Raw genomic sequence first — 25,042 nt, 5'->3', positions numbered from 1 at the left:
AGAATGATGGGTTGTTAAGGAAATGACTTTGTTTTAAAAGTGACTTCTCTTGGCAAGATTGCTCTATCTTGCCATGTGATGCCTTCTGTCATGTTATGATCCAGCAAGAAGGTCCTCACCAGGAGCCAAGCAGATGATGACACTATGCTCCAGGACTTCCCAGCCTCCAGAACTCTGACCTAAATCTGCCTCAATTCTTTATAAATTACCTGATCTCGGGTATTTTGTGATAGCAACAGAAACAAATTAAGATGCCCATAGAAGTAGCTGTAGAACTGCATGAGTAGGAATGCTGACCCCATAAAAAAAGCACTCATAATGTCAATTATCTCAATTTATTTGTTTCATTAGTAAGTAATACCATCTCCCCTGTGAAGAGATGAAGGGATGATTGAGGCCTTTGGGTCCAGACTCAGCACTTCAAGCGTAAGCCGGAGGGAGGAAAGGCCCAGTCACCTACTCAGAGGTGGGTATGCTCATCCCTTGAACGCATCTCACCACCAGGAGAATGACACCAACTTGTTATCACCGTCAGAGGGACTTCAAGACAGGATGAGCCTGCAGATTTTTGGGTTCACTTTCAGGCCTGCCTCAGCTGAAGTTTCATTTTGGGGCCCAAGGGAATGACCCTAGGGTTGGACTGGATTGAGCAGAATTGTCTTCTTAATCATCTGGAAGTACATGTCACTTAGGAAATGAGGGTAAATGAAGCCAAGAAAAGGAGCCAAGGCTCATATCCAACAAGTAACATCATGAGACAGGCCTGAGGGGAGGGTGCTGGGCTTTAGTCAGGAAACCACGCTTGACACCCAAGGGTGGAGGGATGGAGAGCTAACTGGGTGGAGATGATGAGACTGGACAAGCATAGGGATCCAAGATGGACAGTCCAGAGGATTTGAGGCATGGGAAACGTCCAGCCTGCTTGACACCAAAGTGCTCATTTAGTTCTAGGTAGGGGAGGCTAGGAATTGACCAGATCAGAAGCACCTAAAACACAAACTAGCCTTATACTGACCACTAAGACCTACCTGGGGCTCCTCCCAAGTTCTACAGAGACCCAAAGCTTTCAGGAACCCATACAGGGTTAAAAAGAAGACATCAAACAAATGGAAGTTCACAAGAGCACTTCTAACTTCAGGAAAAATAAGATTAATCAGTGGAAGTAGGAACTTTTAAAGAAAAGAATCAGAACTTCTTCTCTTACAAACAAAGCTTGAACCTCTTAGCAATCACGACTCTGATTGCAAGGATCTCGTTCAAGTGCCTGGAGAGTCTTTTACTGCCAAGAACTGCGGCACTTCACATAGAGGAATTACTCGGAATTCAGCTCTGGTCTAAATCAGCCCAGACAAAAGCCTTAGACAGTTTCCAGACTGAACTCTGCATCAGGTTTTTTTGTTTCTTAGAGGGAAAATGTGATTTTTAAAGTATAGCCTGAATTCACATTTACTGGAGAAAATCTGTGAAATACATAAAAGTATTAAAAATAAAATAAATACCCATATTCCAAAACCTAGAGATGGTTTACATCCAAAAATTTTTTTCAATTTTTCCATGTGCATACCTATGCTTTTTCTGCTTGAAAATCCGGCATCATATTACATTTTTAAAAAGTTGCCCCATCCTCTTTCAGTTACTATACCAGGAACATATACTATACCATTCCTTAATTGATCCTTGAGACAAAACGTCTTCATGGGTCCGTAAGATTGTTTTTTATTTATATGCCATTTTAACCATTTTTACTAGATGATCAATTAGGTTGATTCAATTTTTCATCATTTCGAATCAGATTCCAATGAACATCTATGGGTATGATCCCTGAACATCAGTCTGATAATTTCCTTTGGAGAAATTCTTGGAATATTAAGAATTGAGGATTTTTTTTTAAGACAAGAAATTGGTTTATTTATTATGTTTGTGTTCCAGGTACTCTATTAGGACTTGACAAGAATTGAGGACTTTTTAATACCCACTCTCAGATTGCTTTTCAAGATGGTCATATTCTTTATATTCACACTAATAGTAAACAAGTGTGTTTGTTTCATAAATCATTAGTGAACACTGAGCATTACCATCAAAAAGAAGAGAGGAAAAATACCCTTTGTTCATTTGTTAGTTGGAAAATAGATCTAGCATTTTTCTTTGTATTTCTGTAATTATTAGACACTTTTTCATATGTTTATTTAATGTTTTTATTCTATGGATTATAATCTTCATCATGTACCTATTTTTTTCCCTATTGAGGGTAATCACTTTAATATTGATCCAGGTTTGGCATGGAAGGATCCAAAAGGAATCATGATGTTAAAAGCCTTTAGGTTATACCTTTAAACTTTCCAAAGATTTCTCTGAAACATAATGTGAAGGAAATAGGTGGCTCTTCTGGAGCAGAGTATTTCAATGCATGGCTGTTGAACCCTTTTGCAAAAGATTCAAAGTTGGGAGCAGGGAACGTGAATGTGAATTGCTATACCTTCACACACAGCACAGATTCAAGAACTCACATTCCCATTCTCTCTCCGTATGCTTCATATGCAGCCCCAGTTTGACAACCATTATGACTGTTAAGGTCAATGAACCTGATATTCCTGTACCCTCGGAACCAAAGAGGAACCCAAACACTTGTACAAAGGAGTGAGCCGAACAGTGAACAGAAGCTAAATGGGCTTTTTAGCCTCTTGACCATTATTCTTTTACTTGATTATTGCATTACCATCCATTTACTCAGTCTTCCAAGTAAGAAAATTATAGTCATCCTTGATACCTTCTTATTCCTTGTCCCCTTTGTTTTCTCATGTATTAACTGTTTATTTGCCTACAAATATCTTTTAAGTCTCTCCTTTTCTCTTTCTCATCACCCCTTAGTCACTTATTATCTTTCTTTCTGCTTTTTCCTGTTTATTCTCTCATAATCTCTAAGCACCCCCAAAACATTCTAGGTAAGCAGTGTATTCTAAATAGTAATTTGTCTGGAAGCTTCTGTTTGCTATGATTCTAAATGAGCATCCTCCTCACCCCCCACCTTTCCAGTTTTTTGCAACCCCAAATCCTTCCTTATTCTAGTGGAAGAATGAGAGACTGGAACTTTTAGAGATGCTAAAGGATCCAAAAGGAATCATGATAAACACCAGAGAACATTAGGGAAGTTTGATTAAGTATGAAAGAGTGAATGCAGTTCAAGAAGCAGCTGTGACCATAGTTCAAGACCCTGAAGATCAAACAGCTCTGAATGGCTACTCTATCGAAGGTATGGCCCTAAGAATGGGTTGCTGAAGGACCTGAGAGGACAGGGACATGCGAGACTACATTGTTGAATGGGTCATATGCACAGACCCTGAAGAGGCTCACATGTATGCTATTATTCAGAGAACCAGTGAATTTGAACAGCTCAGGGTAATCTTTTTCCATTCCTGGAAAAAACAACTTAGAGCAAAGGACAAAGGGTTACTGTGTTGTTCCTTCCATGTAAAAGGAAATAATAATTTTGATGGATTTGGTGGGACATTTAAGAGCCAAGTCAAACTGTGTGCGTAATTGTTTTGTAAAGGTGCTAGGACTTAATTTTCAGATCTGGAATGAGAACAGGTGGTGGCTGGTGGCAGGAGTCACAATGGTTTCCATGACGACGGGATTGGGTTTTAGTCATCTTCCCATCCTCCACAAAACCTACTGCAGCTTTTCTCACAAGGTGCTTATTAAATACTTGTTAAATGAATGATGAGCCACTGAATGGTGTGTGTGCTTTGCAATTAAAGCTGCCGTTCTTTCGCTAGCGTAAAAGCTTTTAAAGTAACAATAATTACTGTATTTACTCATGATATTTTGCATAATTTGCATAATAACTTAACCTGAAAACAATAAACTATATACTCTCATTCCTGCTTCATACCGTATTCCCTATTGGGGAGGGGTAGCCCAGATGTTTGATTAGAATGGCCTTAAGAGCGGGGAGTGGGCTCCAAGGAGGTGCGTCCCATGCTGCATTCCGGCTCCCCCATCAGCTAAAACGCCCCTTCCGTCCCCACTATCGAAACCCTCCCCTGCCTTGGGCATTGCGCAGGCGCAAATCTGCTCCCTCCGGCCCCCGCCCCGAACCCCACTTCCCGCGCTAAGGCTGGAGCTCGCGGTCCAGCACATCAGCACAAAAGGCCAGGCTAGCTGGCGTCCCGCGTAGTCCTTAGCAACCATTGATCGGAGTCTCGCTCTCACACGACCCTGAACTGAGACAGTAAGCGGAGCAGCCATTGGCTGGCCTGGGAAGACAGGCCAATCGGAGAAGAGATTATAGGGAGGCGGCTGAGCAAGGTCGGGGTAGGGGTTGAAAGCTAGGGTTAGAGGCAATCCGTGAGGCTAGAACCCCGAGCGTGGTCGGTTGGAGCAAATATGTCTTTCCGGAGGCACATTGGGAATCCTGAGGTGAGGGCCAGGTCCGGACCTCAGAGCCGGACGGGGCGGGCGCACCGGAAAAGGCGCCACGTGGACAGGGACGACCAGACAGCTACTTCCGCCGCCCGGAAGGCGGGAAGCGGCCGGCGTGAGGAGGGGTCGGAGCTCAGGGCCGGGGGCGGGGGAAGGCCTGGGGCTCCAGGCCATGTTTAGCGTCTGGTGGTGACAGTCCCCAAGTATGGACTGGATGTCCAAATATGGTTTGTCGCCGCGAGGAGCGAAGTACATAAAGTCACAGCCCCTACCTTCAAAGGGCTTACAGTCTAGGAGTGACAGTTGCAAAACTAGTGAAATACAAAGGAAGCTCTGAGCACTAGAGAAGCCAGAGGAAAGGGAGCCGTCATTTAATAGTGTTGGTACAGGAAGAGCAGAAACAAGCAGACCAATCCATTGGAAAAGGGGACAAAACAAGGAATTACTTTTACACACCCCCCCCCCTTCCCTAGAACCTCTAACTTCTTCATCTATCTCACCCTAAGTGCTTTGCTGCATTCGTGTCCATCTAAGGTCAACAAATATTAGATGCCTACCACGCAGTAGGTGCTAGACTTAGAGAACAAGACGAGGCCTCCGCCCTTTAGGAAGTCAGTGTCAAGGAGACCTGTAAACAAGATTTTAATACAAGACCAAGGCAGGAAATGAGAGAAGGGTCCTGGGCATTTCAAGGCCATTCATTAGGCCGGTGAAAAAGCATCCCTGGTAGAACAGCATGAGCAAACATTTGAGTGTTGAGCTCTGAACAGTCCCCTGCAGGAGTCTATAGAGACTCAAGTTGGGAGGGGTCTTCTATGTCTTGCTAAAGTTCTTAGCCTTTATCCCAAAGGCGAGTTGCAATCCTTTCATCTCCGTGAATCATTGGTACAGTGTTGAGAAAGGCTGAGTTCAGGCTGTGCAGAATACCATGATAAATTAGTAAATCTAACTTAATCAATCTAAATACTGTATAATCTCACATGTGAAATCTAAAAAAAATCCAACTCAGAAGTAGAGAGTAGAATAGTGTCACCAAAAGCTGGGGTTGGGAGGTGGGGTGGGGAGATGTTGGTCAAAGAGTATAAGGTTTCATTCAGTTAGGAGGACTAAATTTTTGAGATCTATTGCACAACAGAATGTCTACACTTAATATATTGTATATATTTCAAACAGCCACTAGTGAATTTCAATGTCTCACCACAAAAATATTAAGTGAGGTATTGGATAGGTTAATTAGGTTGATTTAATCATTCCACTGGGGTGTGTGTGTGTGTGTGTGTGTGTGTGTTGCCCATGCATCAAATTGTGCCCTATAAATATATACAATTATGGTTTGTCAAAAAAAAATAATGTTAGTAAGAAATGTCTCTGGGGAGTAAGGGGGTAGATTACTAGACTACTAGAGAGTAGTAGTTTGCTGCATAATTAATTCTCTTACCTGCTGGTCAGAATTTGAAAAGCTTTTGAAAAGTTTTAGTAAGGAGTGACATGGGTATTTACATGGTCAGATGACTGTAACTGCATGAAGGAGAATGGACTTGTGGAGGCCAGGACTAGAGATAGGGAGATTGGTGAGGTAGGTTACTTGATACAGATCTAAACTGAGGCCACTGAAACTGGAGACAGAATTGGGGAGCAATATTTAAGGGGCATATTATGGTTTGTATCTGGAATGCCCCAAAGTCTTATGTATTGAAGTCTTTGTCCCCAGTGAAGCCATGTTTGGAGGTCAGGTGTTTTGGGAATTGATTGAATTATGAAGGCTCTGATTTATTGGTGGATTAATCCATTGATAACTGAGTGGACTACTGGAAGGTGGTAGAAACTGTAGACAGGTGGGGCTTGGTTGGGAGCTTGTCCATGGAGACTGTATCTTGTCCCAAGCCCCACCTCCCTGCTTTTGACTGCAAGGAGCTTAGCAACTTTCCTCCATCACATCCTTCCACCATGTTTCAGCCTTGGAGCCATCTGACTAAGGACTGAAACCTCTGCAACAGTGAGCCCAAAGAAAACCTTCTTTAAGTTCTTTCTGTCTAGTGTTGGCTATAGCAATGAAAAGCCTACTAACGGGGTGAAATCATGGAGACTCCTTGATTAGCTTTGGGAGAGTGAAGGATGACCATCTAAATGAGGAACTCCCATTTTCTCTATCCTTTGTCTTAAATTCATTATTCTGATATTGCATGTATATTGCTGGTTCTTTAATTTTTATTCTTCACTTTTATTTCCTATTCTCCTTATATTTGTCTTTTTTGCTTTTTTCAAGAGGTTAACTTTATCTACTAATCTTTTTATTGTTTTTAATTTCTGCCAATATGTTTTTAATTTTTAGGGATTCTGTTTTAGGACATTTTGGTTGTTTTCAGTTTGGGGCTTTTAAAATAACTATACCAACATTGGGTGTACTTCTTTTTCTGGGATAGACACCCAGGAGTACGATTGCTAGGTTGTAAGGTAAGCATATGTTTAGTTTTATTAGAAATTGCCAAACTATTTTCCAGAGAGACTATATACTCTTTCTACCAACAGTGTATGAGATATCCACGTTTTGTAAAATCTTGGTTTTACAACGTTTGATGTTGTCAGTGTGGCTGGTGGTGGTGACTGTGTAAATATTATTTCAGAAATAATCATTGAAATTACTTGTCCTTTCTTATGTTTCTTTGTTTTTCCTAGAGTTTTTGCCTTTATTCTGTTTTCTATGACTAATGTAAGAAATTTTTTTTACATCACTATTTACAATGTTTCCATTTGCCCAGAGAAAGTTGGTGTATGTGTGTGTATGTATGTGTGTGTGTGTGTGTGTGTGTATAGAAAGAGTTTTATATTGTAATTTTGTTTTACATAAATGTTATAATATTATACATATGGTTATTTGACTTTTTTTTTCACTTAATATATCTTGGATATCTTTCCATGTTAGAAAACTATAGCTCAACTTAATTATTTTCTTTTAACTCTTACCTAAGTACTTGATATGGTCATATCATAGTATTAATCATTTGTTTGGTTTTTTTTTCTGGTTATAGTAAACCTAATTTGTGCAAATGGATTGATATTTAATTCTTCATAGTCTCCAGTTATAATTAATTTTAGTTCTTATTATTTTTACCTTCCATTCTTCTCCCTTCACCATAGACATCTGCTCCCATACATTTAATGTGTATCTTTCCAATTTACAGGCTTTATTTTTCTTATATGGCATACAACATTATTTTCTGTGCTTAAACATAGTAAAAGTAATATGCTATTTATCTTTACAACTTTTATCATGCAAATTATGCTTGAGTTCCATCCATATAGATGGATATGTCTACTTTAAAACTTTTAACTGCCATACAGTAATGTAACATTTTATTTATTCATTCCTCCATGGTGGTCTTTTAGGTTGTTTCTGACCTTTTGCTGTTATAAACACTGATGCAATGAACATTTTTAAAATATTTATATTTTTATTTGTTCTAATTAGTTATACATGACAGTAGAATGCATTTTAACATGTCATACTTAAATGTTGAGTACAACTTCTCTTTCATCTGGTCATACGATGTAGAGGTCATGTAATCATATATGCACATAGGGTAATAATGTCTGATTCATTCTGCTATAATTTCTACCCCCATACCCCTTCCTCTCTCCTCACTCCCCTCGGTCTAGTCCAAATTACCTCTGTTCTTCCCCCGACCAGTGAACATTTTTACTGTTGAGTTTTGAGAGTTCTTTTTATATTTGAGATACTAGTTCTATACTGGATATGTGCTTTGCAAATAATTCCTCCTGGTCTGTAGCTTAATGTTGTTTCTTTCTTTCTTTCCTTTTTTTTTTTTTTTTTTTTTTGTGTGTGTGTGTGTGTGTTGGGGATTGAACCCAGGAGTGCTCTACCATCAAGCTATATCCTGAGTACTTTTTAATTTTTTATTCAAGATGGGATCTCACTAAGTTGCCCAGGGTGGTCTCTATCTTCCAATTCTTCTGCCTCAACCTTGTGAGTCACTGAGATTACAAGCGTGTATCAGTGTACCTGGCTGTAGTTTTTTTTTTTTTTTTTTTTTTTTTTTAAGAGAGAGAAGAGAGAGAGAGAGAGAGAGAATTTTAATATTTATTTTTTTTTTTAGTTTTCGGCAGACACAACATCTTTGTTTGTTATGTGGTGCTGAGGATCGAATCCGGGCCGCACGCATGCCAGGCGAGCACGCTACCACTTGAGCCACATCCCCAGCCCCTGTAGTTTTAAAAATCCTGTAACAAGGCTGTTTTTGAAAGAAAAAGGTTTTAATATTTTTCTCTTTTTACTATTTAAATTTTATTTTTTGGGGGGTGGGTGGGTACCAGGGCATTTGACCCCACAGGAGCACTTGGCCACTGAGCCACATCCCCAGCCCTATTTTGTATTTTAGAGACAAGGTCTCACTGAGTTGCTTAGAGCCTCGCTAAATTGCTGAGTCTGGCTTTGAATTCGTGATCCTCCTATCTCAGCACCCAGATTACAGTTTAATTTTTTATAGTAGCAGCTTTATAGAGATGGTAATTCACATAATTTAAATTTACTCCTTTTAATGATCTATAGAGATGTGCAGTCATCACTAGAGTTAATTTTAGAACATTGTTATCACCCCCAAAAGAAGTACTGTAACCTCCAGCTGGCGTCAATCCTCCCATCACTCCTTCCCATCCAGTTGTGGAAATCATTAATCTATTTTCTAGTCTAGATATTTCATATAAAAGAAATCATGAAAAATGGTCCTTTGTAACTGCCTTCTTCCACTTAGCATGATATTTAAGATTTATTCTTGTTATTTCATTCATCAGTACTTCGTTCCATGTATTGCTGAGTAATATTCTATCACATAGATATACCTCATTTTGTTTATCTGTTCTTCTATTGATGGACATTTGGATTGTTTCCATTTTGGGGCTATGAATAATGCTACAGTGAATATTCATATATACATTTTTGTCTGGATATGCTGTTTTCATTTCTCTAATGATACATTATGTGAATATTATATATATATATATATATATATATATATATATATATACACACACACACTCACACACACACACACACACACACACACACACATATATATATGTATTTCCCCTTTTGGGTGCTGAGATCCAGGAATAGGTCAACAAAGGATAGTATTAGATAGTATTGGTTAGGGTGTTTTTTGTTTTGTTTTGTTTTTTTAGTTATAGTTGGACACAATACCTTCATGTTATTTATTTATTTTTATGTGGTGCTGAGGATCGAACCCAGGGCCTCAAATGTGCTAGGCTAACCCTCTACTGCTGAGCCACAACCCCAGCCCTGGTTGGTTTGTTTTTGCAGTACTGGGATTGAGCCCAGAGGATCTCTACACTGGGCCACACCCCCTAATCCTTTTATTTTCTTTTGAGTAGGGTCTCACTGAGTTGCCCAGATTGACCTTGAACTTGCTGTTTACCAGCCTCAGCCTCCCAAGTTACTAGGATTTCAGGTGTGGGCCACTGTACCTTGCTCCAACTAATAATAGCTTTTAAAAATGTTTTTCCCCTGTATAGTCTCTGTTTCCTCCAAATATCTGTTTTTCTTTTTGTTTTTGTATCAATCAGCTTAGACTGCCATAACAAAATACCATAGACTGGGTGGCTTAAGCAGCAGAAATTTATTTTTCATAGTTCTGGAGTCTAAAAGATCAAGATCAAGGTGCCCACTGAGTCCAGTTTCTGGTGAGGACTCTCTTCCTGGCTTGTAAATGTGCTCACAGTGAAGGTGAGGGGAGAGGGAGTTCATTGTTGTCTCTTCTTATAAGGACCCTAGTCCTATTAATTCTATTGGATAAGAGATAATGATCTCAGGCTTCTTTTAGTTCTCAGTTATTAATTTGTGTTTTTGAGTAAGAGATTTATTTTTTATTTAATTGGTGCATTATTCTTATACATAATAGTGAAATCTGTGGGCTGGGGATGTGGCTCAAGCAGTAGCACACTCGCCTGCCATGTGTGCGGCCCGGATTCGATCCTCAGCACCACATACAAACAAAGATGTTGTGTCCGCTGAAAACTAAAAAATAAATATTAAAAAAAAAATTCTCTCTCTCTCTCTCTCTCTCTCTCTCTCTCTCTAAAAAAAAAAGGAAAAAAAAGAAATTTGTTCTGTTTTCTTTATATATGGACAGAACATAATTTAATCAATCTTATTTCCTAATATCTTGCTATTCCCTCTGCTCCTCGCTCCCCCGATCTGTTTGCTCTTTGAGTAAAAGATTTTAAAAGGTGGTTGAGGTCTTTGTATATTGGGGAGAGGCTTGCAAATGGTGAGCTTTATTATAGAACAATATCACTAAGCTGTGATTTAGGAACTCCCCCTTTCAACTCTGCACTCTTAGCCTTTCCTCTGTGCCTGGTCAAATTCTCCAGAAAATTCCTCTGGTCTCCTGAGAGTAAAAGCCTAGATGGATGCCTGGTGGGATTATACCTAGAGATTAAATCTCAACACTAATGTGCACCATTCACTTATTCCTCTCATTTTCAATAAAGATATCTCTGCCTTCTACTGTGTGGAGACCTCCCACTCCAGAAATCGTTTCCAGGAAATAAATCTATAGATGTCTGCTAGGATGGGCACGGGGCAGTCACACAGAGGAGAGAGGGATTTGGAGATCCAACTGCTTCTCAAATAGGCTTCCACCAGTCCTTTCAGCCACTTCTTTTACTCCCCACTTCTGGAGGTGCCTGAGTCTGTCAACTTCTCAGCCTTTTAAGACTTGTTCTTGGCTTCTTTCCCTATTCCTTCTTAGTCTTCAGTTATCTTGAGTACATCAGGCATTTTCACTTGTTGATCTGCTTTCTAGAGTTCAAGAATCTAGTGTTCTGCTGCTGTCACTTCTCCCACTCTGTTTGATTTTGGGTGGGTGGGTATAATACTGAAAGGTAATAATACCCTTTCAGTGAAGGTTTTGGGTGGGAGTGAAATAAAATGCTTTAATTTAGTCTGCTCTCTTTGCCCAGTATAGGTCATCTGTAATTATTGTATTTACTAGCTTGCTTTCTGGCATACTTACAAGAACATAGGATAGGGACCTCATCTGCTGCATTGTCTCATTACCTGCACACAATAGTATTTCATAAATATTTGTCAAATAAGTGGATGAATATGTATGATTGAGATCTATCTATCTATCTATCTCTGAAGCTGAGAGAAGTCAAGGCTGAAAGTTCACAAATCAGAAATTAGATGCCTATAAATGGAAATAAGCCTAAGTGTTTGGCTCACAGAGAACCTATTGATTGAGAAGGTGGAATCCTGGGGAGCACAGTAATTAAGTGGCTGACAGAGAAATGATCTGTGTGTCATTAGAGAATCAGAGAATACTGCCAAAGCCAAGGGAGTAGAAACTGAAGAAAGTGGGGATATATGTCAGTGTCATGTGGTATAGAAAAATAAGTTACACTCTGAAGAGTATCCATTATATTCATCAAATAGGGGATCAGATGTTGGGTAGCTGCGGTAGAATCCTAAGTGAGCAGCACTATAATGGACCAAAGAGAAGGGCAGATATGCAATGTACATTATTATTCCTAAGAAGCTTAGCTAGAGAATAATCAGGGTGGAGTGATGTTCTAATTATATATTGATTTCTTTTGAACCATTTCCCTATTTTAAAAAAGAAACCATCATTTTACTATTATCCCTCATGGTTCTGAAAATTCACTGGGCTCAGCTAGGTGGTTCTCACTTGGAATATCTCATGTGGTTTTGCAGACAGATGGGAACTGGAGCTAACTTACTTTGAAAACATCTTCATTCACAAGGGTAGTGTTATTGTTGTCTATTGGCCATGCAATGGGCTTTTCTGTGACCTTTCCTATCACATGATCACTGAATTCCAAGAGCAAGTGTCCTGAGAGAACCAGGTAGAAGCGGTACTTCTTTTATGATCTAGCCTCAGAAGTCACATGATGTCACTTCCATCACAGTCCCAGACCCACCCAGATTCTGCAGAGGAAACATAGGTTCCACTACTCAATAAGAGGAAGGTAACATCACACTAGGATGGGAAATTTTCTTGTGGCTATCTTGAAAAATGCACTTGGAGTGCTTTTTCCATCCTTCTTCCCTATCTTTTTATCCACAGAAGTTCAACCCTGAAACACAGCTTCAGTGCCCACTCTTCTGTGAACTCTCTTCTCACTCTACAATGTATGAGCCATCTTCTTTCAGATTTCCAGAGCCCCTGATGTCTGTGAACCTACATAGGCACCAGCATGCACACTGATGTTCAGGTCTTCATTTGGCAGGTACTTTCTGCTCTTTCACTAGTACAAGGCTTTGTAGCAAGTACAGAGATGTACAAGATTGAGCCCCTGTTGGAAATGCAGGGAGCGAGATGTGTGAATGGCACAAAGAGAAGTAAAATCTAGGCAGGGAAGATATTTCCCTCTGACTGGGACCTTTTAAAGGAGAATTCCTAGGAGACATGTTTGTGCTTGGTTTCAAGAGTCAGAAGAAGTGGAGTAGCTGGGTAAGGAAGGTACACAGGGAGGATATTACATATCATTTGACCCTCCCTAGAGATGTAGCCCTTACAGGGTCTTTGACATTTTCGGTTGTTCTCAAAGAACCTGTAATAATACCACAAACATCAACTTAACTTCCTGATTCTTCTTGATGAACTTCATTATGACTACCTATCTTAAATTTTTATTTTATTTTAAATATATCCAAAGCTTCCTCTTCTACCTGAACCTCTGCTCATTAACCTATAAACATTCTCAAATTAATTTCTCTCTCTTTCTGTCTTAAAGAAAAGAAAACAACAACAAATATTATCCCTTAGCTCTTGGACTGGGGAAAAAAACCAAAAAGACCATCTGTCTACTTACCATCCTTTTCTTTCCTTCCTCCCCTCTCATACAGGGGACCTGCTGTTTTTGCATCTGCCCTTGTCAATTTACCATAACTGCTTTCACCAGGGCCATCTACAATGTCCTGTTTTGCTAAATCTAAATTCACCTTTCTGTTGTTCTTTACTTGACCCTCATTCTTGTTCACCTGTTTATACTTGACCTCTTGTTCTCTGATGTGACAGCTTTGTTCTCTGTTGACCCCTCCTTTCTTTCTGCAGCTCTTCTTAAGTTTTCATGACTCACTTTCTTATGGCCTCTTCTGAGTCTCAGAAGTTGCCTCTTATCCACCTAACCTTCAATGTTGGGGTTTTTCTTCTCAGTTTTAACTTTTTCTAGACTGGGTTTTGGCCATTATCATGATTTCTTCAGTTGCCTATAGCTGATAACTCCCATATCTTTTTTTTCATAGACTACATCTATCTCCTGATTTCCACATCCATATAGCCAACTAGATACTTCCATTTTAGATAACCTACAGATACTGTTCATGCCCTAAACTGCCACAGCCCGGCTGGCTGGGCAAAATAACCAGGGGGTGACGAACAACACTAAACTGCACATACCATGTTTTTCCATATATGCTTCCTCTTCAACTCCCTTGTTGGGGGCATGGTACCACTGTCCTTTTGTTACAACAGGCCATTGACCATTGTTTTGATTCAACATTTTAAATGTTTCTTGAAATGGTTTCTGTTCATCTCTACTGCCACTTTCTCAGGACCAGAGTTCCTCTTAGCACAATACCCTCCCACCTGATTTTCTTGACTGTCTCCCTTCTTGACTACAAGCAAATTTTCCAAATTGCTGCCAGAGTTTTTTAACAGAGAGCTTGTTAAAAAAAATGGAAATATAATCTCATCACTGCTCCCTAAACTTTCAGTGATTCCCCGTCATCTTCTCTTGGGTTTCTTAACTTTGACATTATTGACATTTAGGCTATTTCTTTGTTATGAGGGGTGTTCTGTCCATTATTGAATATTCAGCAGTATCCTTGACCTTTACCCATAAGATAATAACAGCAACCCCCAACACCCAGTTGTGACAACCCAAAGTGTCTCTAAACATTAACAAATGTTCCTGGGCAAAAGTGCACCTGTTTAAGACCCACTGATCCACAGGATAAAAATCCAAATTTGTTAGCCTGTATACAAGGCCCTTTGTGATCTGCTCCTGCCTGCCTCTCCAGCGTCATTCATCCTCACACTACCCCCAGTGTTCCAGGTCTACCAGTTGCCATTAGTTTTCTTAAAGCTGTCCATACCTTCTCTATCTCTTTACTTACCCAGGCTTTTCTCTCTGCCAGGCCCTGTCTCCCACCCACTGCTCTGTGTACTTGAAAAACCTTGGGTCCTCAGAATTTAGCACAGAAGGCACCCTTTCAGAAAATGGTTCTTGACACTTAATCTGGATTAGGTACCATTTTTGTGCTCCCATCACACCCCTGCTTCCCTCTCCTTGTTCACCCCACTGTCTGACATGAGTGTATCCAGAAGTCAGTGACAGCTGAATGTGTCCTCAGCATAGGGGTCTGCTCCTGGTGGGCATTCAGTAAGTGAATGGCTGGTGCTCAATAAGTCTTTGTTGAAGGAATGAATAGTCTTCCTTGAAACAGCTGCTTTTCACAGCTCTTTCACTTTCCACCATTCCAGCCTGTTTATGTCATCGAAATAAAGCCAGTTGGTCAGTAGGTCAAGAAGCAGTCACCCCAAAAGCAAGAAGAAAGTATGGTTGTACCGTAAACACTGTGCTGGCAGTGGAGCACAAATAGCTTTACGTTGTGGTTGGTACTAGAAAATCAGCAATAAAAAAAGTTGGACTGAAATGGGAACATGGAAAAGAAACGCTACATTTTTCTCCTGCAGCATATGGATTTCTCATTAGTCCATGTAAGGGAAAACCGGGGGCGGGAAGGGCTCAGTGGCTGCAGCTGTCCACACTCTCCCCTCATCATTCTGCCGCCACCACACCTGGTCCCCAGAGATACCCTCACTTCTTAGCTATTTTGGCTTAGGTATGGACAAATCCCCTTGGTTCAGCAGAGACTGGCCTGGAATTTTTCAAAAGAAGCTTTGCTAGGAAACTGGTGGGAAAAACAAAACAAAAGTAAAAACAGGAAATAAAGTATAGAAATGATAAAAATATATCGTGCCAAAAACAAAAAAAAAAAAAAAAAAAGAAGTCTCTTAACTTCAGATAACTGAAATCTAGAATTTGCTTTCTTTGACTCTGTACTATTTGTTTCATTTTGCCATGAAATTGTCTCTCTTTGGGGAACTTGTCCTAAATCTCCCTTTTCAGTCTTATGTTTATTTTCCTTCTAGTAAGAATCATCTCCATTTCATCTAGGGAAAATGGAAAGGAATTGGAATTGACGTTATAGTCACTTTATCCTATAGACAGCAGATCATAATGAAAAGTGATCAGTAACCTTTTTCTAAGGATGAAACAGATCAATGCTTGCAAAAAGAATCTGAGGACCAGTGCTAACTGTTCATAATAAATATTTTACTTTCCAGGTGTGAAGCAAAAAATGAAGACCATGTCATATGAGTTTTTTAATATTACTCAAGAACTGAACTTTAAAATTTTTTTTTGTAGTTATAGATGGACAGGATACCTTTATTTTATTTATTTTTATGTGGTGCTAAGGATCGAACCCAATGCCTCACACATGCTAGGCAAGTGCTCTACCACTGAGCTACAGCCCCAGCCCAGAACTTAACTTTTTACTCTAGGATTTTTTTTTTCTACCTTTTAGGCATTAAAATAGCAGATGGCGGGCTGGGGATGTGGCTCAAGCAGTAGCGCGCTCGCCTCGCATGCGTGCGGCCCGGGTTCGATCCTCAGCACCACATACCAACAAAGATGTTGTGTCCACTGAGAACTAAAAAATAAATATTAAAAAAAAATTCTCTAAAAAAAAAAAAATAGCAGATGGCAGGTCTGGATGTAGCTCTGTGGTACAGTTCTTGCCTAGCATGTGCAAGGCCCTGGGTTCGATCCCCAGCACTAGGGAAAAAAAAATAGCAGATGGCTTATGTTTTTATGTATCAGCTAAAAATTAAATTAAAAATTTAAAAATAAACAATTCTTAAAAAAATAAAATAAAATAACAGATGGTAGTTGTAAGGTTTTGCTTTGGTTTTGTTTTTTGTGTTCTTACTTGGCAAAATTAAAAGTTGATAACTCTCTGTAGGTGCCCCCTACAAGTTTTTAAAAATTATTCTTGGTCTCTGAAATCCACAACTTTGACCAACAGATATTTTGTTCAGACATAGAAGTATCCTACCTTTTTTTTTTTTTATGCTTGTAGGTCATTTGAAAAGGTATCTCAGTATGCAATTTATTTTGCAATCCTCCCAATAGGATATGCTATAAATTGTTTTCAAAAGCAAGTGGTGTAATTTTTTTTTAAGTTTTAATGTTCTCTCCTAAGGAACCAGATAGTTGGCTGTAATTCAGTCTTTATTCAGATACTCATTTATTGACTGAATATCAGTAAGTACACTTAGTATGTACTGGGTCCTGGGCAAATATAAACCTTCAAGGAAATCCTAGAGTAGGGAAGAAGTTCTAGTTGTAGCCAGTAGGCAGGTATCGATACTCTGGGGGATAGGAGAAGAAAGTACCTAATTCCACTTTGGACAGCTTTACAGAGGAAATAAATTTTGTCCAAGGACAAGTTGAGGAAAGGCATTCTAGGCAGACATCTCCAAGACTGGAGATATTACGGGGACATTCCTGTCCATAAGCACATGTGCAGAAGATGAAGTTGGAAAGATATTACCCAGTTTTAATTTCATATTTCATATTCCACAGCTACCTATACTGAACATTTCATACTTAGAGGCTAGAAAAAGACCTATAAAAAAAGCCATATTTTGTAGTGTCCTTTTTCTTTATCCTTCCCTTCCTTAATGGCTTTTGCACTCACCACAGGAATTTAATATGGGTTAATGTCTTGTGCTTCGATTCAAAGTGTTAACTATCAAAACACAGCACAAGGGAGACCTGGCAGGCATTTTTGCTAACCATAAACTTATCCTGAGCCTGAGATGGGCCTCAGCTGCCACAAGAGCCAGTATGTTGGCAGTGACATATGTGGAGCCCCAGACTTGGAGGAGCAGTGTCAGAGTTTGCCAGCACAGGCCCTGGCCAGACAGCATCTGGTCAGGTCTGGATCCCACCTGCTATATTTTAGATGATCTGTGGACAAAATCTAGAGGGTGTCCCAAAGCCTTCATAAAAAGAGTAACATTAAAAAAGAGGGGCAGGATAGCTGCCTTTCATTATCTTAACAGGTTTCTTGAGGCAGGGGCAGATGATTCACTCTGTTACAACAGTGGATTAAAAAGAAATTGAAGGGAGATCAATTTTGGCTCAATGTAAGTTTTTTTTTTTCTTTTCTTGTAGTACCAGGGATGAAACTAAGGGTTTCCCACATGCTGGGCAAGCACTGTGCCACTGAGCTACATCCCCAGCCCAAGATTATTTTTCTTTTTTTCTTTCTTTTTCCATATATTTTTATTGGTAAGTTATAGTTGTACATAATGGTGGGATTTGTTGTTGTTTACTCATATGGGCACACAATATAATTTGACCAATATCATTCCCAGGTATTTCCCCTTTTATTCCCCTCTTTCCTCCCTCTGGTCCCTCTTCTGTACTGATCTCCCTTTGATTTTCATGAGATCCCTCCCACCTTTTTCTTTTTCCTCTCTAGCTTCCACATATGAGAGAAAACATCCAATTCTTGACCTTCTAAGTTTGGCTAATTTCACTTAACATAATGTTCTCAAGTTCCATCATTTTCCTGCAAATGACATAATTTCATTCTTCTTTCTGGCTTAATAAAACTCCTCTGTGTATATATACCACATTTTCTTCATTCATTCACCCATTGAGGAACACCTAGGCTGGTTCCATAGTTTGGCTATTGGGAATTGTGTAGCTATAAACATCACTATAATGTGATGACTTTAATTCCAAGGTAATTTCTTTTTCTTTTTTTTTAATATTTATTCATTTTTTAGTTGTAGTTGGACACATACCTTTATTTATTTATTTTTATGTGGTGCTGAGGATTGAACCCAGGGCCTCGCATATGCTAGGCGAGCGCTCTACTGCTGAGCCACAATCCTAGTCCCCCAGATAATTTCTAAGAGCTTTTTTTTATTCTTATCACATAGTGCTCTGAGATTATTTTGACAAAATGTGTTTTGACAGAAACAAGGTAACTGTCTTCACCTGAAGAAATGCCATAGCAAAGAGTTCTATATGGTAGGGATGGTTAGATCTCTAAAGTAGCTTTCATCCTTAAAGTCGATGAAATTTTATTATTTTCCCCCATTTTTAAGTATCTGATTCTTTCCTGAGTTTGCCACCTTTATCTTTAAATTAACCTAATTAATTGTGGATTTTCTTATTTTGTAGTATTTGACTAAAAGGATACCACAGAACCCAAAATATCAGCATGTCAAGTCAAGACTGGACACTGGTGAGTAAAGATTTAGAAAGTTAGAATTTTTTTTTAATACAATAGCTAATTTTTGACAGAAAGCAGCCCATCAAAACTGGTATAAATCACAGCTAAAAGTTTTTCACTATCTTGCCTGATGTCTTTTTGGGCTCAGGACTTATCTTTGAAAACTGTTTTTCAAATTATCAGTAAAAATTTGCAGTTACATAATTTAGCTCATTTTTCATTACCACATTAGAAATAATAGAAATTGAGAAAATGAAATCCCAGAAATGGAAACCATTGTTCAGTAAGTTATGGCGCTGATGCTAAGTAAATATCAGGAGGTCATCTTCTGTTTTGAAGTACCTTAAATATATTGCTTCAAGCTGGTGGTAATATCCACGTGCATGTTTGTTCTGTTCGGTGTTCACACAGAAGGTACAAGTGAAACTGTGGACTTTGGGTGATAGAAAGATGAGTGTGGATTGTGGTTTTTGCAATGAAAGAGCTTAGATTCAAGTGATGGCAGACAGACTTGAATGAGTAACTAAAATATCAGACAAAATTTAATTAGTGCTGCAGTTCAGGTGAAAGTACCTTTACAAGTACCTTCCTACTTATTTCCTTGCTGTTCACATCCTTCAGTGTCATGATGAGGACTGCTGTCCAGATCCTGGTGGATTTGCAGTCTTGTGAGGTTTGGGTTGTTTGTTTTTTTCTTTTTCTACCCTTTAAATCCTGTTGTGGAAAATCTACCTGATTAAGATGGCTTTGCTAGGGGATTGGGGGACTCTCTACCTTTAGCAGTACTGAATTTTCCATCAGTACCTCAAGACAACTGAGGAAAGCAAAGGGGGGTGTTGTCCTTGTTTAAGTGATCTCATTTATTTTGTCTTTCTCTTTCTGCAGTCTCCTTAAAAATCAATATCTTCCATTGCTTGCTCAAATAACTTGGACTTCAATTAAATGTTTCAAATGCAGATACTATTTCTTTTTACCTTTCTTTCAAACATCTCCTTGTCATACAGATATTTATCCTTGCAGATATCCTGTTTGATGGGCAGGTGAAAATATTATCACTGTTTTAGAGGAGATGGAAATTGTGGCCTGGAGATTTTGTGGTTTACTCAGAGTTCAATATAGAAGCTAAAGCCAGGATTGTCGGCAGAGTGAGAAAGTCAATACTGGAGAATAGGTGCCAAATCTAGTGTAGTGTCTCACCACCCTGTGTTTCCCCCAGCCTTGTTTCTTCTATCATTTGTACTCTGAGCTCCTTCACTTGTACCCACCTCCCCCTTAATTGCAATAGTGGCCCACCCTTCTGAAATAAGTGATATGGAGGTAAGCACCAGATATGGGAGAGTCCAGAAGTGATGTTAAAAGACTACTGTCCTTGAAATCTTTATAGCTTTGAAATTAAAATTTGTAAAAACTGAGATTTATCTAAGATACTTAGATTCGTCTATGCCTTTGTAATTTCTTTTTCTCTTGAAAATCAAACTTGGGTTTATGCCACCCCATTCTTTCTTTTCAGTTTCTTAATTCATAACTAAAATTTGATTCACTAATAGTGCCTGAAATTAATTTCAGTTTTTGTAATATTGAGATACTTATGTTGGTTTTTATAATATATATTAAATACCTATATCTAGTATATCTTGAGAGTTTTAAACTACTTTTTAAAATTAGCTTTTTATTCTGAGATAATTGTAGAATCACATGCATTTTGTAAGAAATGATACAGAGAGATTTCATGTACCCTTTTCCTAGTTTCCTATATGGAAACATCTTAAAAAACTATATTGTCACAACTGTGATATTGACATTGACATGTCAGTCAAGGTACACAACATTTCTATCACCCCAAAATTCCTTATGTTGTCCTTTCTACTCCCACTCAAATATTTAACCCCTGAAAGGCACTAATCTTTCTTTGTTTCAATCATTTTGTTTCACAAATAGTATATAAATGGGATCCTGTAGTATGTAACCTTTGGATTGTCATTTTTTTTCTCAGCATAATTCTTAAGATTCATCCAGGTTATTACATGTGTTGATAGTTTATTCCTTTGTATTACTGGCTGGTATTTACCTGTTGAAGACCATCTGCATTGTTACCACTTTAGGGCTGTTACAGATGAAAGTACTATAAACATTCATACAGATTTATTTATTTATTTACTGCAGTCGTGGGGATTGAATCCAGGGGTGCTGTACCACTGAGCTACATCCCCAGCTCTTTTTATTTTTTATTTCCACACAGAGTCTTGCTAAGTTGGTGAGGCTGGCCTCAAACTTATCATCCTCTTGCCTCAGCCTCCCTAGTAACTGGGATTACAGGTGTGCACCTCCTTGCCTGGCTTATGTACATATTTTGAGTGATCATAAGTCTTCATAATTGCCCAGGAGTACAATTGCTGAGTCACATGGTAGTTTATTTATGTGGTATAAGAAATTGCTGAACTGTTTTCCAAAGTCACTGTACTATTTGATGTTCCCACCACATTGGTTAAATGGTTCATTATCTCTGATAGCCATTCTGATAGGTGTGTAGTAATGTATTGTAATTTTACTTTCCCTAATTGCTGATAATGAACATTGCATTTGCTTATTTGCCTTTTGTATATCTTTGGTAAGATGTCTGTTCATGTCTTTTGCCTGTACTAATTGAATTGTTGGGCTTTTTGCTGTTGAATTTTGAGAGTTTCTTATATATCTCAAGTTACTTAGGAGCCTGGGATAGGAGCAATATAAGTAACCCTTTTTATTTTTTTCAGACAAGGTCTTTAGGTTGACAAGGCTGGCCTCAAACTTACATTGCTCCTATCCCAGCCTCCTCAGTAACTGGAATTGCAGGCGTGAACCACTGCATCCAGCAAAAGTTTTAAATTTTGATGAGGACCAATTTTTCAGTTTTTCCTTTTATGGATCATGATTCTGTTATCAACTGTAAGAACTCTTTGCCTATCCCAATGATTTTTTTCTAAAAACTCTCTAGTTTTAAATTTTACATTTAAGTCCATGATACATTTGAGGGTGATTTTTATAGAAGGTGTGTGACTTAATCAAGATTAACTTTTTTGCTTATGGGTATACAGTTGGTTCAGCATTGTTTGTTTAAACGGTTACTTTTCCTCCATTGAATTACATGTTCATTTTTGTCAAAAGTCAGTTGGGCATAAATGTGTCAAAAGTCAGTTGGGCATAAATCTGTTGCTGGGTCTCTGTTCTGTTCCCTTGATCAGTGTATTTGTCCCTCTACCATTATCGCCCAGTCTTGATTACTGTAGCTACATGGTAAACTGGATTAATTAAAATTGGTTATGCTGATTATTTTTCTTTACAAAATTAGCTATTCTAATTTCTTTTCAGACAAATTTTGTGATAACCTTATTTAAAATTTGCTGCGGTTTTGATAGGAGTTGTTTATCAATTTGGAAAGAATTAACATCTTTACTTTGTTGAGTAACCGTTAACATGTTTTCTATATCCATGGACTTGTCTACTCTGAAAATTTCATAAAAATGAAATCATATAATAAATATATAGCCTTTGTGTCTGTCTTCTCTCACTTAGTATAGTGTTGTCAAGATTCATCTGTGCCATAGCAGGTGTCAATACTTCATTCCTTTTTATCGCCAAATAGTATTCTGTTGTACATCTATTCTGTGTTTGTTTATCTACTCATTAGTTGATGGACATTTGGATTATTTACGTTTTCTGGCCAAAGTGCTGCTTTGAACATCAATGTATACAAGTTTTTGTGTGAACATGTGTTTTCAGTTCTCTTGAGTATATGCCTAGGTGCTGAGTTGCTGGTCATATGGTACTCTATGTTTAATTTTTAGAGAAACTGCCAAACTATTTTTTCAAAGCAGCCACAGTTTACATTCCCATCAGCAATGCAGGAAGGCTCTGTTTGCTCCACATTCTCACTAATGCTTGTTATTGTCCATCATTTTGATTATAGCCATCCTTGTGGGTGTGAAGTAGTATCTCATTATGGTTTTAATTTGTGTGTTCCTAATGACTAATGATGTTGAGCACCTTTTTTATGTGCTTGTTGGAATTTTTATATCTCCTGTGGAGAAATGTCTATTCAAATCATTTGCCTGTTTTAAAATTGGGTTATATTTCTTTGTATTACAAGAGTTCTTTTATTTATTCTGGATATTAGACTCTTACTCTGTTCTAGTCCCTTGATCAGTATGTCTGTCCCTCTACCATTACCACCCAGTCTTGATCACTGTGGTTACATGGTAAATTGAATAATTAAAATTGGAAAAGTAAACTGATTATTTTCAGTTTATTTTTATTTATAAAATATAATCATTGTATTTTCTCCCATTATTACTATTGATTATTATTATTTTCATTTTATTTTTATTTACAGAAATATAATCATTGTGGATATTTTCTCCTATTCTGTGAGTTTTCTAGCATTTTTTGTTGTACTCAGCTGGAGGAGTAAAGTATATCTACCCATCTTCCTGGAAACAAGAGTCTCCCAAACTAGTTTCATAATAGTTTTTGGAAGGGCCAAAGCATGCCTCAGTGCTTTAAAGCTCAAAATATTTTCAAGTTAGTGTGGGAGAGAAATCTTATTCTAGGACTTGATTGTGTGTGTGTGTGTGTGTGTGTGTGTGTGTGTGTGTGTTTCAAATTTAGAATCTATTTTAAAGTCCACTTAGGGGAGAGATTTTATTGTAATGTTGGTATTCTGTTCTGTACATTTTTGTGACTGACTTCTCTGTTCAGAGGAGGTCTTCTACCTGGTGTGCAGCACCTGTGGTTATGTACCAAGACCCAGAACCCATCATCCTTTGAAGCCAGCAGGGTCTGGGGCAGCCCAAACCCCAGCGTTTTGTCCAAATATTATCATTGCTATTTGTGGCGTGAGGTGGAAAAGATGAGGAGTCCTGGGTAAGAAAACACAGGACAGACTTTAGAGCCCAAGTAAGAGTTAGGAGTTCTCATCTACAGAATGTTTTTAAGCTCTGCAGTCAGAGGAAGTAGGCACAGGAATGAATGAGCATTTCCTATTTCAAGGGTAAATGGATGGGTCTTTAATATTTTCTTACCAGTGAGCAAATCAAGAATTAATCACAAATCAAGAATTCGATCAAAAACCAAATATCTCTGATCTTCTCCCAAATCATCTGCTGAATTCTTCAGAAACTGATATTTTCCTCCTACATAAAGATTATTTTTTGTTCCTTTACTTCTGACTCCTCATAGAAACCTGAACACTGATGTACAACCATGGCTAGAAAACTCAGAATTATTTTGAACTTCCAACATTTCTTTTGTTCTATAGGTGCCTGAGTGTATCTTCCCAGCTCCCCAGCACTGCCAAATCCATGAGTGGATTATGCTCCTGACGAAACCCCTGCCGGCATTTTGTTCAGCCAGCTCGGCAGGGCTCTTGTGTATTCTCAAGCACCCTCACAGGGTTTCTGTTCTGCAGTGCTGCAGACTGATTAAGGGACACTTCCCAAGCCACAGGGCTCTCCCTTTATTTGTCTCTTCTAACTCTTCTGCCAGATGCATTACCTCTTACTTCAGTCTATATTCAATCTCATTTCACATTTCTTTGCACTTTCCAAATTTTGCAAACTTTCTCCATCCAGTCTTTGCTTATTTTTATTTTTATAAAATTTTCCTTCCTTTAATTATTTCTGCATAAACTAGAATATTTCATTTCCTTTTTTATTCTTTAGTTTTTACTTTTCCTGAATACTTGCTAATAGCCTTGATCTTAAGCATTCAAACTCATTATAGACTGGGTGCTCTTCATTTTTATTTGGTATTTAATTCTGTCTCTTACGTCAAAGGAAGAGATGTATGTGAAAAGCTTTTATAAACCAGGGTGCACTATACACACGTAGAACTTATTGAGGTTAACAAAGGACCACTGTGCCTCTTTTCACGCTTTCTGCTAATTCTGAGCCAAAAGAACTTCTCCTCAGAGGAAGGAAATATTGAAGAAAAATAAAGCCTTAGAGTTGTCTCTTAGCAACTGAGTTCATGCCTTATAAATCTTACCCACCTTAGATTACTGCTGCTCAGAATCACTGGCTTTTCTTACAGGCTTAGTACAAATAATGTTATTAAATTATAGAGCCGCAATGGAAAAAATGTCTAATGAATGAGTCACTCGGTTAATCAATTGTACTCTACCTTTGCACAGGACTATTGATAGAGTTGAATTGTTCCTTTCTCTTGATTCTAATTGTAAAACTTTTGTTACGTATCTTTCATTGC

The 25,042-nt window shown here is 38.4% G+C and overlaps 1 protein-coding gene across 3 annotated transcripts in view; it reads left to right on the top strand.

Moving 5' to 3' along the window:
- The first annotated feature begins 4,292 nt into the window (after positions 1-4,292).
- Positions 4,293-25,042, top strand: part of CEP41 (centrosomal protein 41) — a 41,514-nt gene continuing 20,764 nt past the window's right edge. The window contains exons 1-3 of one of the 3 annotated variants that reach the window (XM_081286498.1): positions 4,309-4,419; positions 17,731-17,847; positions 18,751-18,814. Coding sequence is in view for 1 of the 3 variants with exons in the window: in XM_081286497.1 (XP_081142623.1) it covers positions 4,387-4,419; positions 18,751-18,814 (97 nt within the window). In the remaining 2 variants the exon portion in view is untranslated. Of the gene's footprint in view, positions 4,420-17,730; positions 17,848-18,750; positions 18,815-25,042 lie in introns of all 3 variants that reach the window. The other 2 variants (XM_081286497.1, XM_081286499.1) reach the window with 2 other exon arrangements.

This window comes from Spermophilus citellus, assembly GCF_964194105.1.
Source record: "Spermophilus citellus genome assembly, chromosome: 3".
Taxonomy (NCBI): Eukaryota; Metazoa; Chordata; class Mammalia; order Rodentia; family Sciuridae; genus Spermophilus; species Spermophilus citellus.
This window is presented reverse-complemented; position numbering and strand designations above follow the sequence as displayed.